This window comes from Heptranchias perlo, chromosome 26 (assembly GCF_035084215.1).
Source record: "Heptranchias perlo isolate sHepPer1 chromosome 26, sHepPer1.hap1, whole genome shotgun sequence".
In the NCBI taxonomy this organism is placed as follows: domain Eukaryota; kingdom Metazoa; phylum Chordata; class Chondrichthyes; order Hexanchiformes; family Hexanchidae; genus Heptranchias; species Heptranchias perlo.
In genome coordinates this window covers 44,454,935-44,475,631 of record NC_090350.1, presented here as the reverse complement: position 1 = coordinate 44,475,631, position 20,697 = coordinate 44,454,935, and the positions used below count along the sequence as shown (strand labels likewise).

Here is a 20,697-nt window from a genome sequence, read left to right as displayed (position 1 = left end):
TGCTAGTGCTGTTGGGGAGGGTTTAAACTAGCTTGGCAGGGGGATGGGAACCACTGTGCCCTCTAAGCTGTACGCGAGCACGGCTGCGCAGCAGTTTGTTGTGTGTCGTGCGCGTATCCATTCCGTCTGCGCACCAAACCAGTGCTCTCTGGTGGAGATGCTACTGAGGTGACGTCAGCTACCAATCATTTTGCAGCAAGGGCGGGAGATAAAGTTAGATTGGATGGGAGCGTTTTACTGCAGATGTCAGCGTCTGGTGCGGGTCAGTGGTGCAGCTGCTCAGAGACTGGTGCCCACAAATAGTATACTGTCTGATGAATGGATATTGGACAAGTAGTGTAAATGTGTGTGTATATATATATAATATTAAAGAAACAGTGTAACAGTTTATATAGAATCATAGAATCATAGAATCATAGAAGTTACAACATGGAAACAGGCCCTTCGGCCCAACATGTCCATGTCGCCCAGTTTATACCACTAAGCTAGTCCCAATTGCCTGCACTTGGCCCATATCCCTCTATACCCATCTTACCCATGTAACTGTCCAAATGCTTTTTAAAAGACAAAATTGTACCCGCCTCTACTACTGCCTCTGGCAGCTCGTTCCAGACACTCACCACCCTTTGAGTGAAAAAATTGCCCCTCTGGACCCTTTTGTATCTCTCCCCTCTCACCTTAAATCTATGCCCCCTCGTTATCGACTCCCCTACCTTTGGGAAAAGATTTTGACTATCGACCTTATCTATGCCCCTCATTATTTTATAGACTTCTATAAGATCACCCCTTAACCTCCTACTCTCCAGGGAAAAAAGTCCCAGTCTGTCTAACCTCTCCCTGTAAGTCAAACCATCAAGTCCTGGTAGCATCCTAATAAATCTTTTCTGCACTCTTTCTAGTTTAATAATATCCTTTCTATAATAGGGTGACCAGAACTGTACACAGTACTCCAAGTGTGGCCTCACCAATGCCCTGTACAACTTCAACAAGACATCCCAACTCCTGCATTCAATGTTCTGACCAATGAAACCAAGCATGCCGAATGCCTTCTTCACCACCCTATCCACCTGTGACTCCACTTTCAAGGAGCTATGAATCTGTACTCCTAGATCTCTTTGTTCTATAACTCTCCCCAGAAGAAATTGTGTAAAAGTTTATATATATTAAAAATATATAGTAATTGGATAAAAAGTGTAAAAGTTTATATATATATATATACATTTCCATCCCTTCGTGATAAAACTGATTTGAGTTTTCAATCAGACAACCTCAGCACACGAGGATTCAGTGAGGAGATGCATTCAATTAAATGAAAGCTTTTCACTTCTAGTGCAAATTGTGAAGAACTGTTACTTTAGTCTGAAGACAAACATATTTAAGGCATTGGTAGCAAATAACATTGGAGGGATTCTACGATTAGTGCAATTAACAGTTTTTGTCACCATCCTATTTGACATTAGCTTCTGAAGTAAACTACAAATGAACCCAAATTGCGTGGCATATTGAAATAATCGTTTATCAATTTCCGTATTTCATAGTTACAAATTAAGTTATTCTGACACAGATCATGTGTTATATTGTTATTAAAGATTATTCTACAATTGTGCTAAAATATACTTTCCAATCACATCGGTACATTGTAATCAAAGCAATGAAGTTGATTTAAATTGTTTTATACAACTGCTATCCAAAAGCCCTCAGTTGCCCCAAGGATTGTCTCTTATTATCTTTGTCCGTTGCCTCCCTCAGTTCAGGTTCTTCATGACCAAACTGCTCCCTGCCTTACATAGAGGCAGCCAAAACTAATAAGACCTGCAAAATGTACAACTGGAATGCAATAATTTTTTTAACCCTGCTGAGGATTCATTGGGGAGGGGGGAGATTTAATTAAACTGTTCCCTATCCCCAAATTCATACTGACTGATTTTGTATTTCTGACTCAATTTAAAAATTCTGATTGCACACGATTTATTTCTGTTTGAATCAGAGTCATTGAGCTGATTCAACAAAAAGCTGATTGGAATCATTCCCATCAGATCATTTTTAATACAATATAATGAGACTGGTCTGCTCAATCCTAGTGCAACTTAAGAAACACATTTCAAAAATTATATAAATTTATCAGCCAATCGAACATTCAGTTGGGACAATTATCCATTATTTTGTATATTTGTTCTGTTTGTTACATACCCTGAATAATGTTTTCTGAAAAGATGTTCTATTCATAGTTGTGATTTTTTTTCTATGATGGCGCACACTGCCTTTGTATTGGTGCACAAACCCAAATTCATTCCGCACATGGCCGAAAAAAATTAGAGGGAACATTTTTTTTTATTCGTTCATGGGACATGGGTGTCGCTGGCGAGGCCAGCATTTATTGCCCATCCCTAATTGCCCTTGAGAAGGTGGTGGTGAGCTGCTTTCTTGAACCGCTGCAGTCCGAGTGGTAAATTGATGGGAACCTGAGTGTAGATTCAAAAGGGAGAGAAGTAGAGCTGGAAATGGAAGGCGGAAAATTAGCAAGCGAGTTTGGAAGGCAGAGGAAACAAAGGCTAGAAAGTAGTCAACAAAGGAGTTTGGCAGTGCTTAAAGGTATATACTTCAATGCAAGGAGTCTAGTGAAGAAGGCAGATGAGCTGAGGGCACAGATAGACACGTGACAGTACGATATCATAAATATTACAGAAACATGGCTTAAAGAAGGGCAGCTCAACATTCCTGGTTACAGGGTTTTCAGAAGAGATAGAGAGGGGGATAAAAAAGGAGGGGGTTAGCAATATTGGTTAAAGAAACAAATATAGCTGCGAGGAGGGATGATATGTTAGAAGGATCATCAAATGAGGCCATTTGGGTTGAACTGAAGAACAAAAAGGGGCAATCACACTGCTGGGTGTGTACTATAGACCCCCGAACAGTCAGAGGGAGATAGAACGGCAAATATGTAGGTAAATTTCTGAAAACTGCAAAAGCAATAGGGCAGTAATAGTAGGGGATTTCAACTACCCTAATATTAACTGGGATAGAATCAGTGTAAAAGGTATAGAGGATGCAGAATTCTTAAAATGCATTCAGGAGAACTTTTTTAGCCAGTACATAGCAAGCCCAACAAGAGAGGGGCAGTTCTGGACTTAGTTTTAGGTATTGTAGCTGGGCAGGCGGAAGGGGTATCAGTGGGACAGCATTTTGGTGGGAGTGATCATAATTTAGTTAGATTTAGCGTGGTTATGGAAAAGGACAAAAAGGGCAGTGGGAGGCATTCCAGGAGGAGATAGAGGGTTCAGAGCAAATATATTCCCACAAAGAAAAAGGGTGGGACTCCCAAATCGAGAGCCCCCTGGATGTCAGGGAGCATACATGGTAGGATAAGGCAAAAAGGGGAAGCTTATGTCAGATACCGAGTGCTCAATATTGCAGAAAGTCTGGAGGAGTGTAGAAAGTGCAGGGGTGAAATTAAAAAGGAACTTAGGAAAGTAAAGAAAGGGCATGAAAAAATATTGGCAAGTAAAATCAAGGAAAACCAAAAGATGTTTTATAAATACATAAAGAACAACAGGATAACTAAGGAAAGAGAAGGGCCAATTAGAGACCAAAAGGTAACCTGTGTGGAGACGGAAGATGTAGGTATGGTTCTTAATGAATAGTTTGTGTCTGACTTCACAAAAGAGAGGGACAATGCAGACATTGTAGTTCAGGAGGAGGAGGAGTGTGAAATATTGGATGGGATAAACATAGTGAGAGAGGAAGTATTAAGGGGTTTAGCATCTTTGAAAATAGATAAATTATCAGGCCTGGATGAAATGTATCCCAGGCTGTTAAGAGAAGCAAAGGGTGAAATAGGGGAGGCTAGATGAAATAGCAGAGGCTCTGACCATCGTCTGTGACTAATTGATTGAATTTTTTGTGGAGGTAACAAGGAGGGTCAATGAGGGTAGTGCATTTGATCTAGCCCACGTGGATTTTAACAAGGCTTTTGACAAGGTCCCAGGTGGCAGACTGGTCAAAAATGTAAAAGCCTATGGGATCCAAGGGTAAGTGGCAAGTTGGATCCAGAATTGGAACAGTGACAGGAAGCAAAGGGTATTGGTCTACGAGAGTTTTTGCGACTGGAAGGCTGTTTCCAGTGGGGTTCCGCAGGGCTCATACTATGTCCCTTGCTTTTTGTGATATATATCAATGATTTAGACTTAAATGTAGGGGGCATGATTAAGAAGTTTGCAGATGATACGAAAGTTGGTTGTGTGGTTGATAGTCTGGAAGAAAGCTGTAGACTGCAGGAAGATGTCAATGGACTGGTGTGGGCAGAAAAGTGGCAAATGGAATTCAATCCAGAGAAGTGTGAGGTAATGCATTTTGGGAGGGCAAACAAGGCAAGGAAATACACAATAAATGGGAGGATACTGAGAAGTGTAGAGGAACAGAGGGACCTTGGAATGCATGTCCACAGATCCCTGAAGGAACATAGGAACAGGAGTAGGCCATTCAGCCCCTCGTGCCTTCTCCACCATTTGATAAGATCATGGCTGATCTGTGATCTAGCTCCATATTCCTGCCTTTGGCCCATATTCCTTAATACCTTTGGTTGCCAAAAAACTATCTATCTCACATTTAAATTTAGCAATTGAGCTAGTATCAATTGCCGTTTGCGGAAGAGAGTTCCAAACTTCTACCACCCTGTGTGTGTAGAAATGTTTTCTAATCTCGCTCCTGAAAGGTCTGGCTCTAATTTTTAGACTGTGCCCCCTACTCCTAAAATCCCCAACCAGCGGAAATAGTTTCTCTCTATCCACCTTATCCGTTCCCCTTAATATCTTATCAACTTTGATCAGATCACCCCTTAACCTTCGAAACCCCAGAGAATACAACCCCAATTTGTGTCATCTCTCCTCGTAACTTAACCCTTGAAGTCCGGGTATCATTCTAGTAAACCTACGCTGCACTCCCTCCAAGGCCAATATGTCCTTCCGAAGGTGCGGTGCCCAGAACTGCTCACAGTACTCCAGGTGCGGTCTAACCAGGGTTTTGTATAGCTGCAGCATAACTTCTGCCCCCTTGTACTCTAGTCCTCTCGATATAAAGGCCAGCATTCCATTAGCCTTATTGATTATTTTCTGCACCTGTTCATGACACTTCAATGATCTATGCACCTGAACCCCTAAGTCCATTTGGACATCCACTGTTTTTAACTTTTTACCATTTAGAAAGTACCCTGTTCTATCCTTTTTTGATCCACAGTGGATGACCTCACATTTGTCTGCATTGAATTCCATTTGCCACAGTTTTGCCCATTCACCTAATCTATCAATATCACTTTGTAATTTTATGTTTTCATCTACACTGCTTACAATGCCACCAATCTTTGTGTCATCGGCAAACTTAGATATGAGACTTTCTATGCCTTCATCTAAGTCATTAATAAATATTGTGAATAATTGAGGCCCCAAGACAGATCGCAGCGGGACTCCACTAGTCACATCCTGCCAATGTGAGTACCTACCCATTATCCCTACTCTCTGTGCCTTTCGCTCAGCCAACTTCCTAACCAAGTCCATACTTTTCCCTCGATTCTATGGGCTTCTATCTTAGCTAACAGTCTCTTATGTGGGACCTTATCAAATGCCTTCTGGAAGTCCATATAAATAACATCCATTGACATTCCCCTGTCCACTACTTTAGTTACCTCTTCAAAAAATTCAATCAGGTTTGTCAGGCACGACCTACCTTTCACAAATCCATGCTGGCTCTCTCTGATTAACTGAAAATTCTCGAGGTGTTCAGTCACCCTATCCTTAATTATAGACTCCAGCATTTTCCCCACAACAGATGTTAGGCTAACTGGTCTATAATTCCCTGGTTTCCCTCTCTCTCCTTTCTTAAAAAGCAGAGTGATATGTGCAATTTTCCAATCTAGAGGATAGTTCCTGAATCTAGAGAACTTTGAAAGATTATAGGAAGCAGGACAGGTAGAGAAGGTGATTAAAAGGCATAGGGATACTTTCCTTTATTAGCCGAGGCATAGAATATAAGAGCAGGGAGGTTATGCTGGAACTGTATAAAACACTGGTTAGGCCACAGCTTGAGTACTGCGTACAGTTCTGGTCACCATATTACAGGAAAAATGTGATTGCACTAGAGAGGGTACAAAGGAGATTTACGAGGATGTTGCCAGGACTGGAGAATTTTAGCCATGAGGAAAGATTGGATAGGCTGGGGTTATTTTCTTTGGAACAAAGGAGGCTGAGGGGTGATTTAATTGAGGTGTATAAAATTATGAGGGGCCCTGGATAGAGTGGATACAAAGGACCTATTTCACTTAGCAAAGAGGTCAATAACTGGGGGGCATAGGTTTAAAGTAATTGGTAGAAGGATTAGAGGAGAGTTGAGGAGATATTTTTTCACCCAGAGGGTGGTGGGGGTCTGGAACTCATTGCCTGAAAGGGTGGTAGAGGCAGAAACCCTCATCACATTTAAAAAGTACTTGAATATGCACTTGAAGTGCCGTAACCTGCAGGGCTATGGACCAAGTGGGAGTAGGCAGCATAGCTCTTTTTCGGCTGGCACAGACATGATGAGTTGAATGGCCTCCTTCTGTGATTCTATGATGCTATGATTGTATGACAAGAACATAAGAAATAGGAGCAGGAGTAGGCCATACAGCCCCTCGAGCCTGCCCTGCCACCTAATAAGATCATGGCTGATCTTCAACCTCAACTTCACTTTCCTGCCCGATCCCCATATCCCTTGATTACCTTAGAGTCCAAAAATCTATCCACTCAGTCTTGAATATACTCAACGACTGAGCATCCACAGCCCTTGAGTAGAGAATTCCAAATATTCTCACCCTTTGAGTGAAGACATTTCTCCTCGTCATAGTCCTAAATATCCGACCCCTTATCCTGAGACGATGTCCCCTAGTTCTAGACTCTCTAGCCAGGGGAAACACCCTTTCAGCATCTACTCTGTCAAGCCCTCTTAGAATCTTATATGTTTCAATGAGATCACCTCTCATTCTTCTAAACTCCAGAGAGTATCGGCCCATTCTACTCAATCTCTCCTCATAGGACAATCCTCTCATCCCAGGAATCTATCCAGTGAACCTTCATTGCACCGCCTCTAAGGCAAGTATATCCTTCCTTAGGTAAGGAGACCAAGTCCACACACAGTACTCCAGGTGTGGTCTCACCAAAGCCCTGTAAAATTGCAGCAAGACTTCCTTACTCTTGTACTCCAACCCCCTTGCAATAAAGGCCAACATACCATTTGCCTTCTTAGAATCATAGATGTTTACAACATGGAAACAGGCCCTTCGGCCCAACATGTCCATGTCGCCCAGTTTATACCACTAAGCTAGTCCCAATTGCCTGCACTTGGCCCATATCCCTCTATACCCATCTTACCTATGTAACTGTCCAAATGCTTTTTAAAAGACAAAATTGTACCCGCCTCTACTACTGCCTCTGGCAGCTCGTTCCAGACACTCACCACCCTTTGAGTGAAAAAATTGCCCCTCTGGACCCTTTTGTATCTCTCCCCTCTCACCTTAAATCTATGTCCCCTTGTTATAGACTCCCCCACCTTTGGGAAAAGATTTTGACTATCTACCTTATCTATGCCCCTCATTATTTTATAGACTTCTATAAGATCACCCCTAAACCTCCTACTCTCCAGGGAAAAAAGTCTCAGTCTATCCAACCTCTCCCTATAAGTCAAACCATCAAGTCCCGGTAGCATCCTAGTAAATCTTTTCTGCACTCTTTCTAGTTTAATAATATCCTTTCTATAATAGGGTGACCAGAACTGTACACAGTATTCCAAGTGTGGCCTTACTAATGTCTTGTATAACTTCAACAAGACATCCCAACTCCTGTATTCAATGTTCTGACCAATGAAACCAAGCATGCTGAATGCCTTCTTCACCACCCTATCCACCTGTGACTCCACTTTCAAGGAGCTATGAACCTGTACTCCTAGATCTCTTTGTTCTATAACTCTCCCCAACGCCCTACCATTAACGGAGTAGGTCCTGGCCCGATTCGATCTACCAAAATGCATCACCTCACATTTATCTAAATTAAACTCCATCTGCCATTCATCGGCCCACTGGCCCAATTTATCAAGATCCCGTTGCAATCCTAGATAACCTTCTTCACTGTCCACAATGCCACCAATCTTGGTGTCATCTGCAAACTTACTAACCATGCCTCCTAAATTCTCATCCAAATCATTAATATAAATAACAAATAACAGCGGACCCAGCACCGATCCCTGAGGCACACCGCTGGACACAGGCATCCAGTTTGAAAAACAACCCTCTACAACCACCCTCTGTCTTCTGTCGTCAAGCCAATTTTGTATCCAATTGGCTACCTCACCTTGGATCCCGTGAGATTTAACCTTATGTAACAACCTACCATGCGGTACGTTGTCAAAGGCTTTGCTAAAGTCCATGTAGACCACGTCTACTGCACAGCCCTCATCTATCTTCCTGGTTACCCCTTCAAAAAACTCAATCAAATTCGTGAGACATGATTTTCCCCTCACAAAACCATGCTGACTGTTCCTAATCAGTCCCTGCCTCTCCAAATGCCCGTAGATCCTGTCTCTCAGAATACCCTCTAACAACTTACCCACTACAGATGTCAGGCTCACGGGTCTGTAGTTCCCAGGCTTTTCCCTGCCGCCCTTCTTAAACAAAGGCACAACATTTGCTACCCTCCAATCTTCAGGCACCTCACCTGTAGCGGTGGATGATTCAAATATCTCTGCTAGGGGACCGGCAATTTCCTCCCTAACCTCCCATAACGTCCTGGGATACATTTCATCAGGTCCCGGAGATTTATCTACCTTGATGCGTGTTAAGACTTCCAGCACCTCCCTCTCTGTAATATGTACACTCCTCAAGACATCACTATTTATTTCCCCAAGTTCCCTAACATCCATGCCTTTCTCAACCGTAAATACCGATGTGAAATATTCATTCAGGATCTCACCCATCTCTTGTGGTTCCGCACATAGATGACCTTGTTGATCCTTAAGAGGCCCTACTCTCTCCCTAGTTACTCTTTTGCCCTTTATGTATTTGTAGAAGCTCTTTGGATTCTCCTTTGCCTTATCTGCCATAGCAATCTCATGTCCCCTTCATTGCTTGCTGTACCTGCATGTTAACTTTCTTTGTTTCATTTACAAGGACACCCAAATCCCTCTGAACACCAACATTTAATAATTTCTCACCATTTAAAAAATATTCAGTTTTTCTATTCTTCCTACCAAAGTGAATAACCTCACATTTCCCCACATTATACTCCATCTGCCACCTTCTTGCCCATTCACTTAACCTGTCTATATTCCTTTGCAGACTCTTTGCGTCCTCCTCACAGCTCACTTTCCCACCTAACTTCGTATCGTCAGCAAACTTGGATACATTACACTCGGCCCCTTCATCTAAGTCATTAATATAGATTGTAACTAGCTGAGGCCCCAGCACTGATCCTTGCGGCACCCCACTAGTTACAGCCAGTCAACCTGAAAATGACCCGTTTATTCCTACTCTCTATTTTCTGTCCATTAACCAATCCTCTATCCATGCTAATATATTACCCCCAACCCCATGAGCTCTTATCTTGTGTAACAGACTTTTACGTGGCACCTTATCAAATGCCTTTTGACAATCCAAATATATGACATCCACTGGTTCCCCTTAATCTACCCTTCTAGTTATATCCTCAAAAAACTCCAATAGATTTATCAAACACAATTTCCCTTTCTTAAAACCATGTTGACTCTGCATAATCACATTATGATTTCCTAAGTGCCCTGTTACCACTTCCTTAATAATGGATTCCAGCATTTTTCCGATGACTGATATCAGGCTAACTGGTCTGTAGTTCCCTGTTTTCTCTCTCCCTCCTTTCTTGAATAGCGGGGTTACATTTGCTACCTTCCAATCAATTGGGACCGCTGTAGAATCTAGGGAATTTTGGAGGATCACAACTAATGCATCCACTATCTCTGCAGCCACCTCTTTTAGAACCCTGGGATGTAGACCATCAGGTCCAGGGGATTTGTCGCCTTTAGTCCCATTAATTTCTCCGGCACTTTTTCTTTACTAATCTTAATTACTTTCAGTTCGTCACTTTCATTAGACCCTTGATTCCCCACTATTACTGGTATGTGTTTTGTGTCTTCTACTGTGGAGACAGATACAAAATATTTGTTTAACGTCTCTGCCATTTCCTGATTCCCCATTATAATTTTTCCTGTCTCAGCCTCTAAGGGACCCACGTTTGCTTTCGCTACTCTCTTCCTTTTTACATACTTATAGAAGCTCTTACAATTTGTTTTTATATTTCTTGCTAGTTTACTCTAATTCTATTTTCTCCCTTTTTTAAATCAATTTTTTGGTCTTCCTTTGCTGGTTTCTAAAACTCTCCCAATCCTCCGACTTATTAATCTTCTTTGCAACGTTGTAAGCCTCTTCTTTTACTCTAATACTATCCTTAACTTCTTTAGTTAGCCACGGATGGATCACTTTACCTGTGGAGTTTTTATTTCTTAATGGAATGTATGTTCATTGACAATTTTGAAATATTTCTTTAAATGTTTGCCATTGCTTATCGACCATCATGCCTTGCAATCTAATTTCCCAATCTACCTGAGCCATCTCGCCCCTCATACCTATGTAATTGGCTTTATTTAAGTTTAAGGTTCTAGTTTCGAACTTAAGTATGTCACTCACGAATTCAATGTGAAATTCGATCATATTATGATCACTCTTGCCCAGAGGATCCTTTACGATGAGATTACTAATTAAACCTGTCTCATTACTCAAGCCAAGATCTAAAATAGCCTGTTCCTTGATTGGTTCCACAGTGTATTGTTCTAGGAAACTGCCTCGAATGCATTCCAATGACTCGTCCTTCAAACTACCTTTGCCAATTTGATTTGTCCAGTCTATATGAAGATTGAAGTCCCTCACGATTATCGCATTACCTTTTTTACAAGCTGCGATTATTTCTTTGATTAATGCTCTGTCCAACAGTATAGCGACTGTTAGAGGGCCTATAAACTACTCCCACCAGTGTCTTCTGCCCCTTGTTATTTTTTATTTCCACCCAGACTGATTCTACTTTCTGATCATAGAATCATAGAAGTTACAACATGGAAACAGGCCCTTCGGCCCAACATGTCCATGTCACCCAGTTTATACCACTAAGCTAGTACCAATTTCCTCAACTTGGCCCATATCCCTCTATACCCATCTTACCCATGTAACTGTCCAAATGCTTTTTAAAAGACAAAATTGTACCCGCCTCTACTACTGCCTCTGGCAGCTCGTTCCAGACACTCACCACCCTTTGAGTGAAAAAATTGCCCCTCTGGACCCTTTTGTATCTCTCCCCTCTCACCTTAAATCTATGCCCCCTCGTTATAGACTCCCCTACCTTTGGGAAAAGATTTTGACTATCTACCTTATCTATGCCCCTCATTATTTTATAGACTTCTATAAGATCACCCCTTAACCTCCTACTCCCAGGGAAAAAAGTCCCAGTCTGTCTAACCTCTCCCTATAAGTCAAACCATCAAGTCCCGGTAACATCCTAGTAAATCTTTTCTGCACTCTTTCTAGTTTAATAATATCCTTTCTATAATAGGGTGACCAGAACTGTACACAGTATTCCAAGTGTGGCCTCACCAATGCCCTGTACAACTTCAACAAGACATCCCAACTCCTGCATTCAATGTTCTGACCAATGAAACCAAGCATGCCGAATGCCTTCTTCACCGCCCTATCCACCTGTGACTCCACTTTCAAGGAGCTATGAACCTGTACTCCTAGATCTCTTTGTTCTATAACTCTCCCCAACGCCCGACCATTAACGGAGTAGGTCCTGGCCCGATTCGATCTACCAAAATGCATCACCTCACATTTATCTAAATTAAACTCCATCTGCCATTCATCGGCCCACTGGCCCAATTTATCAAGATCCCGTTGCAATCCTAGATAACCTTCTTCACTGTCCACAATGCCACCAATCTTGGTGTCATCTGCAAACTTACTAACCATGCCTCCTAAATTCTCATCCAAATCATTAATATAAATAACAAATAACAGCGGACCCAGCACCGATCCCTGAGGCACACCGCTGGACACAGGCATCCAGTTTGAAAAACAACCCTCTACAACCACCCTCTGTCTTCTGTCGTCAATCCAATTTTGTATCCAATTGGCTACCTCACCTTGGATCCCATGAGATTTAACCTTATGTAACAACCTACCATGCGGTACCTTGTCAAAGGCTTTGCTGAAGTCCATGTAGACCACGTCTACTGCACAGCCCTCATCTATCTTCTTGGTTACCCCTTCAAAAAACTCAATCAAATTCATGAGACATGATTTTCCTCTTACAAAACCATGCTGACTGTTCCTAATTAGTCCCTGCCTCTCCAAATGCCTGTAGATCCTGTCCCTCAGAATACCCTCTAACAACTTACCCACTACAGATGTCAGGCTCACCGGTCTGTAGTTCCCAGGCTTTTCCCTGCCGCCCTTCTTAAACAAAGGCACAACATTTGCTACCCTCCAATCTTCAGGCACCTCACCTGTAGCAGTGGATGATTCAAATATCTCTGCTAGGGGACCGGCAATTTCCTCCCTAACCTCCCATAACGTCCTGGGATACATTTCATCAGGTCCCGGAGATTTATCTACCTTGATGCGCGTTAAGACTTCCAGCACCTCCCTCTCTGTAATATGTACACTCCTCAAGACATCACTATTTATTTCCCCAAGTTCCCTAACATTCATGCCTTTCTCAACCGTAAATACCGATGTGAAATATTCATTCAGGATCTCACCCATCTCTTGTGGTTCCGCACATAGATGACCTTGTTGATCCTTAAGAGGTCCTACTCTCTCCCTAGTTACTCTTTTGCCCTTTATGTATTTGTAGAAGCTCTTTGGATTCTCCTTTGCCTTATCTGCCAAAGCAATCTCATGTCCCCTTTTTGCCCTCCTGATTTCTCTCTTAACTCTACTCCGGCAATCTCTATACTCTTCAAGGGATCCACTTGATCCCAGCTGCCTATGCATGTCATATGCCTCCTTCTTCTTTTTGACGAGGGCCTCAATCTCCCAAGTCATCCAAGGTTCCCTACTTCTACCAGCCTTGCCCTTCACTTTATAAGGAATGTGCTTGCCCTGAACCCTGGTTAACACACTTTTGAAAGCCTCCCACTTACCAGACTTCCCTTTGCCTGCCAACAGACTCTCCCAATCAACTTCTGAAAGTTCCTGTCTAATACCATCAAAATTGGCCTTTCCCCAATTTAGAATTTTAACTTTTGGGCCAGACCTATCCTTCTCCATAGCTATCTTAAAACTAATGGAATTATGATCACTGGTCCCAAAGTGATCCCTCACTAACACTTCTGTCACCTGCCCTTCCTTATTTCCCAAGAGGAGGTCAAGTTTTGCCCCCTCTCTAGTCGGGCCATCCACATACTGAATGAGAAATTCCTCCTGAATACACTCAACAAATTTCTCTCCATCCAAGCCCCTAATGCTATGGCTGTCCCAGTCAATGTTGGGAAAGTTAAAGTCCCCTACTATTACCACCCTATTTTTCTTGCAGCTGTCTGTAATCTCCTTACATATTTGCTCCTCAATTTCCCGTTGACTATTTGGGGGTCTGTAGTTCAATCCTATCAAAGTGATCTCTCCCTTCTTATTTTTCAGTTCTACCCATATAGACTCAGTGGGCGAACCCTCGGATATATCCCCTCTCACTACTGCCGTGATGTTCTCCCTAATCAAGAACGCAACTCCCCCTCCTCTCTTACCTCCAGCTCTATCTTTCCTATAGCATCTGTACCCTGGAACATTGAGCTGCCAGTCCTGCCCCTCCCTTAGCCATGTTTCAGTAATAGCTATAACATCCCAGTCCCATGTACCCATCCATGCCCTGAGTTCATCTGCCTTGCCCATCAGACTTCTTGCATTGAAATAAATGCAGTTTAATCTAGACTTCCCTTGGTCTTTGCTCTGCTTTCTCAGACCATCTGTCCGGTCATGTTCTGTACACTCTTCCTTACTACCTTTTGTTTCTGTCACCACTTTATTTCCCACTGACTTCCTGCATCGGTTCCCATCCCCCTGCCACATTAGTTTAACCCCTCCCCAACAGCACTAGCAAACACTCCCCCTAGGACATTGGTTCCAGTCCTGCCCAGATGCAGACCGTCCAATTTGTACTGGTCCCACCTCCCCCAGAACCGGTTCCAATGGCCCAGGAATTTGAATCTCTCCCTCTTGCACCATCTCTCAAGCCACGTATTCATCCTAGCTATCCTGTCATTCCTACTCTGACTAGCCTGTGGCACTGGTAGCAATCCTGAGATTACTACCTTTGAGGTCCTACTTTTTAGTTTAACTCCTAACTCCCTAAATTCAGCTTGTAGGACCTCATCCTGTTTTTTACCTATATCGTTGGTGCCTATATGCACCACGACAACTGGCTGTTCACCCTCCCCCTCCAGAATGTCCTGCAGCCGCTCCGAGACATCCTTGACCCTTGCACCAGGGAGGCAACATACCATCCTGGAGTCTCGGTTGCGTCCGCAGAAATGCCTGTCTATTCCCCTTACAATCGAGTCCCCTATCACTATAGCTCTGCCACTCTTTTTCCTGCCCTCCTGTGCAGCAGAGCCAGCCACGGTGCCATGAACCTGGCCACTGCCACCTTCCCCTGGTGAGCCATCTCCCCCAACAGTATCCAAAACGGTATACCTGTTTTGGAAGGAGATGACCGCAGGGGACCCCTGCACTGCCTTCCTACTCTTCCTCTGTCTGTTGGTCACCCATTCACTATCTCCCTCAGTAATTTTTATCTGCGGTGTGACCAACTCACTGAACGTGCTATCCACGACTTTCTCAGCATCGCGCATGCTCCAAAGTGAGTCCATCCGCAGCTCCAGAGCCGTCAAGCGGTCAAACAGTCGCTGCAGCTGGACACACTTCCCGCAGGTGAAGAAATCAGGGATGCAGGAAGGATCCCTGAATTCCCACATCCCACAAGAGGAACATGACACGGCTGTGGGATCTCCTGCCATGACTTAACCCTTAAGTTAGCTTAACAACAACTACAATGTCAAGAGAAAAAAAAGGAAAGAAAAACTACTTACCACTCCCTTTAAGGAGTTTACTCCTTAAGGAGATCTCCCTAGCCAAGATCCATTCTCAGTATTGTCCTAATGTCATCCTTCATTACCCGCACCTGATCTCCCCACCTCCCCTCCCCATCCCATTGCTACTATTGTATTGCTATTACTCGGGTGGAGTGGGGTGAATGTGGGGCAGTGGAGTGAGTTGGGGTGATGCTGTTACTCTGAATGTGGGGCAGTGGGTGAGTTGGGGTGATGCTGTCACTCTGAATGGGGGGCAGTGGGGTGAGTTGGGGTAAAGCTGTCACTCGATGAATGTGGGGCGATGGGGTGAAGCTGTTTTCTGTATCTGACTCTCCGATATCCTGCTGTAGATCGAGGGATTCCGCCCACTGCAGAGGTGCACATCTGGCTGAAGGAAGCACGGAATCTCATCCCAATCCGATCAAAGGGCCTCAACTCCTTTGTCAAATGGTAATGGAGTCTCTCATTTCCTGGAATTGTGGAGCTGATATTCTTTCTGATAAGGAGCATGAAACACAAGGAGAGGGAGTTTGCTTCTCACGCTCTGCGTTCTGCTCCTTGCTGGGCCGGATTTCTGGGGGGCCAGATTTCTGGGGTACCGGATTTCTGGGGTACCAGATTTCTGGGGTACTGGAGGGGGAGAGGTGGAGGTTTCCTCTGGAACCCGGATCCGAGCAATTGACGAGCCGTGGCAATTCCGACTGAAGGGACAGTGCTTCTGCTGCCCATTGCCCTACAACCCCTCGGCTGTCTGGGGTGTCCGTGGGCTATCTCTGAATCCTGACAAATGTTCTACTCAAAGGCCCAAAGGCACCAATACTTGCAGAAAGCAGCCAGAGATGCCCCCAAGCCCACTGTCCCCTAGTCCGGTGCCCCCACACCCGGTGGGACTGGTCCAGTGCCCCCATGCCCAGTGCCCCCACCCCCAGTGGGACTGGCCCGGTGCCCCCAGGCCTGGATCCCTCACGTCCAGTGGGACTGGCCCTTGCTGCCAACATAATTTTGTGGATGCTGTGTGACTGACTGCAATTATATTGTTGTTTTCAGTTATATTCTCCCAGATACCAATAAGTCCAGCCGACAGAAGACCAGAGTGATAAAGAACGATTTGAACCCTGTTTATAACCACACGATGGTGTACGATGGGTTTCAAACCGAAGATGTGAGTGAAACCTGTCTGGAGTTCACCATCTGGGATCACGATACCTTTTCCAACCAGCTCCTGGGAGGCCTGAGACTCAGTCTGGGAACAGGTAAGAGAAACATCAGCTGCTGCAATGAATGCCACTCCTGCCCTTCCTGGCCCCACAAAATAAAAGTTAAAAAATATCTTTGGTCTGTTTAAGGACCACTGCCGAGGCAGCCCAATGATGATACAAATTGTAGAGTGTTGATCACTCGCTCTCCGCCCTTTTGTACCTCAAAATTGCAGTCGGGATCCTGCGTAGATCATAGGACCCCGACTTGCACATTCCTCTCAGTTCCCCCTTAACTCCCCAGCTTCCCCTAACTCCCCAAATCCCCCTTATTTCCCCAACTCCCCAGCTCCTAGTCCTTCTCTTGTAGTCTACCTAAGTTCCAAAGCTTCCTCCCCGTTTGGGTTTAGAGGCCAGAGGTCAGAGGTCCACCACCTATGGCTGTTCTCTGCTGTTGGTTACTGGCCACTTTCTCCTTTAACAAGAAGTAGGCTGTGGGTAACGGCCTCCACCTGCCCTCACATGGAATCCAACCCAACCGTCAGTCAGCATTCCTGAATGGGGGAAACAGGAGCAGGAAACGAGCAGCTACAGAGCAAGTGAGGCTTTTACTGACATCTTTATCTTGGACTGAGTGATGGAAAGAAATAACTTGCATTTATTTAGTGCCATTCACATCCTCAGGATGAGCCAAAGCATTTTCACAGCCAATCCAGTACTGTTGAAGAGCAGTCTATTGTGACAGCCAATTTGGCCACAGCCAAACAAACATTAAAGTCAATTTTATTGCCAATTTAAGAACTAATTTCTTTTCAGGTTTTTGATATAAAAATGGAAGACTATCAATGGAAAAAATTGGAACCCAAAAAACTCGGGCAAAGTCAGAGAAAATGAGAGAGAAAAAAAAGTTTTATTTTGAGCATCTCTAAAACTCAAGAAACTAAGCAAGGGACCTTAAGCATGTACAGTTAAGCTAAATGATAGCACACATTTATTTGCAGTTAATTACACAATTCAGACACTACTTTCATGGGATCCACTCTCAGACACTGATAGATGAGATAATATCAATTGTTGGAGACTCTGCAGGGAGGAGCTGTTGTGATGTTGTGTCTTGGTTGTGACCTGAGTCTCCAGAGGACGGTCAGTGTGGTATCTGTGTCTGTGCTCTGCTGTCTTGCTCCAAACCTTACCAGGATTGGACAACCAGTGTTTGCAGCAGTAAAAAGGGCAGCCCTCACAGCAGTGACCAATTATGATCCAGGCCCCCTGAAGGAGGAAAAGAGGAAGGGAAGTTAGAATCTTTTCCTGAGTGTGTGCAGTTCATGTATCATTTCCAGAAGGAGTGACATAAGGGTTTCATATTTTTTTAATTCATTCTCGGGATGTGGGCATCACTGGCCAGCTGAGCATTTATTGCCCCTTGAGAAGCTGGTGGGCCTTTTTCTTGAACCACTGCAGTCCATGTGGTGAAGGTGCTTCCATGGTGCTGTTAGGGAAGGAGATCCAGAACTTTGACCCAGCGACGATGAAGGAACGGCGATATATTTCCAAGTCGGGGTGGTGTGTGACTTGGAGGGGAACGTGCAGGTGGTGTTGTTCCCATGCGCCTGCTGTCCTTGTCCTTCTAGGTGGTAGAGGTCGCGGGTTTGGGAGGTGCTGTCGAAGAAGCCTTGCCGAGTTGCTGTAGTGCATCCTGTAGATGGTACACACTGCAGCCACTGTGCGCCGGTGGTGAAGGGAGTGAATGTTAAAGGTGGTGGATGGGCTGCCGATCAAGCGGGCTGATTTGTCCTGGATGGTGTTGAGCTTCTTGAGTGTTGTTGCAGCTGATCCCATTCAGGCAAGTGGAGAGGTTCCATCACACTCCTGACTTGTGCCTTGTTGGTGGTAGAGTGGCTTCGGGGAGTCAGGAGGTGAGCCATTCCAGCCTCTGACCTACTCTAGTAGCCATGGCAATTATGTGGCTGGTCCAGTTAAGTTTCTGTTCAGTGGTGACCCCCAGGATGTTGATGATGGGGGAATCGTTGATGGTAATGTCAAGGGGAGATGGTTAGACACTTTCTTTTTGGAGATGATCATTGCCCTGCACTTGAGTGGCGCAAATGTTACTTGCCAAACTGAGCATCGGTGAGCAGGTTATTGCCGAGTAAGTGCCGCTAGATAACACTTTGCTGATGATTGAGAGTAGGCTGATCGGGCGGTAATTATCCGGATTGGATTTATCCTGCTTTTTGTGGACAGGACATACCTGGGCAATTTTCCACATTGTCGGGTAGATGCCAGTGTTGTAGCTGTACTGGAACCACTTGGCTTGAGGAGCACTGCAGCCAGGATATGATTCATTAACATAATGTTGGTACATTAGGCAGCGCAGCAGAATGCCACGTTAACCCCTTGGTTAACCATTGTTTCCTACTTCCCCATCTCCAACAATCTCTATGACCTCCCTCCCCAGGATCTGCAAGACTTCCTTCTCATGGTGGGTGAGAAGACTCAGCTTTTTTGGGACTGCCACTTGTTGCCAATCTCTTGGCTGTTATGGGCCATAAAATGAAAGAATGAAATAAAACCCAAGTGTCAACATGCAACCCACAATAGGTGTGGTGACAGGTACATAGGAAAATAGAAACAGGAGGAGACCCTTCAGCCCCTTGAGCCTGTTCCAACAGTCAGTTAGATCATAGCTGATCTGTACCTCAGCAAGAAACAGTTACATTCCATGAGCGGCTTTTGTGACGTGAATTTGTGTAAGTCTGTGAGGAGAGGAACATTTCTCGGTGAAGGCTAAGGATGTCATGACATCATGTCCTCATGGCCTTGACAGTAAGCAAATAAAGCAATTTATCACAGTGTGAATCATAGAATCATAGAAAATTTACGGCATGGAAGGAGGCCATTCGGCCCATCGTGTCCGCTCCGGTCGAAAATGAGCCACCCAGCCTAATCCCACTTTCCAGCACTTGGTCCGTAGCCTTGTAGGTTACGGCACTTCAGGTGCACATCCAGGTACTTTTTAAATGTGATGAGGGTTTCTGCCTCTACCACCCTTTCAGGCAGTGAGTTCCAGACCCCCACCACCCTCTGGGTGAAAAAAAATTTCTTCAGCTCCCCTCTCTGACCTCTCTGCTAAGGGAAATAAGTCCTTCCTATCCACTCTATCTAGGCCCCTCATAATTTTATACACCTCAATTAAATCACCCCTCAACCTCCTCTGTTCCAAAGAAAACAACCCCAGCCTATCCAATCTTTCCTCATTGGTAAAATTCTCCAGTCCAGGCAACATCCTTGTAAATCTCCTCTGTACTCTCTCTAGTGCAATTACATCCTTCCTATAATGTAGTGACCAGAACTGCACACAGTACTCAAGCTGTGGCCTAACTAGTGTTTTATACAGTTGCAGCATAACCTCCCTGCTTTTATATTCTATGCCTCTGCTAATAAAGGGAATTATCCCATATGCCTTTTTAACCACCTTATCTATCTGTCCTGCTACCTTCAGGAATCTGTGGACATGCACTCCAAGGTCCCTCACTTCCTCTACACTTCTCAGTATCCTCCCATTTATTGTGTATTCCCTTGCCTTGTTTGCCCTCCTCAAATGCATTACCTCACACTTCTCCAGATTGAATTCCATTTGCCACTTTTCTGCCCACCTGACCAGTCCATTGATATCTTCCTGCAGTCTACAGCTTTCCTCCTCACTATCAACCACACGGCCAATTTTTGTATCATCTGCAAATTTCTTAATCGTGCCCCCTACATTTAAGTCCAAATCATTAATATATATCACAAAAAGCAAGGGACCGAGTACTGAGCCCTGCAGAACCCCACTGGGAACAGCCTTCCAGTCACAAAAACACCTGTCGACCATTACCTTTTACTTCCTGCCACTGAGCCAATGAAGGGGTGATCGTTGTAGACGTACTCAGTACAGTGCGTTGTTGGAACATGTGGCTGACTCTTCTCACCCTGCCTGACCTAAGGTCAATTTCTGGCAGTGAGTGGCCATGAAGGAGTAGTAGTATTGTCACTTACTGCCCTGACCACCTCCTTCGACTGGTGTGAAGCATTTCTCCTTGGAGCCCTCTGTCTGTCCATTGCAGAGAGTCCTCCTCCTGCAGTAATACTTCAACACCCGGAAACCTGGAGTGAAGGGAGATGTGTGCCCTTCAATAAACCTCTCCAACATTTCAACAATAAATTGACCAAAATGATGATGCCTGGCCCTTTAAATGCTGCAGCCGTTAGGGCCAAGCATCATCATCAAAGATTACGCTTCCAATCAGAGGTTGTTCCAACACCTGAAACTTAAGAGAGC

At 44.4% G+C, this 20,697-nt stretch overlaps 1 protein-coding gene across 2 annotated transcripts in view; it reads left to right on the top strand.

Annotated features, from left to right (window-relative positions):
- Positions 1–20,697, top strand: part of LOC137342758 (synaptotagmin-like protein 1) — a 156,029-nt gene that overhangs the window by 133,099 nt on the left and 2,233 nt on the right. For both annotated transcript variants that reach the window (XM_068006936.1, XM_068006935.1), the window contains exons 13-14: positions 15,531–15,630; positions 16,228–16,433. In XM_068006936.1, coding sequence (XP_067863037.1) covers positions 15,531–15,630; positions 16,228–16,433 — 306 coding nt within the window. The remainder of the gene's footprint in view (positions 1–15,530; positions 15,631–16,227; positions 16,434–20,697) is intronic.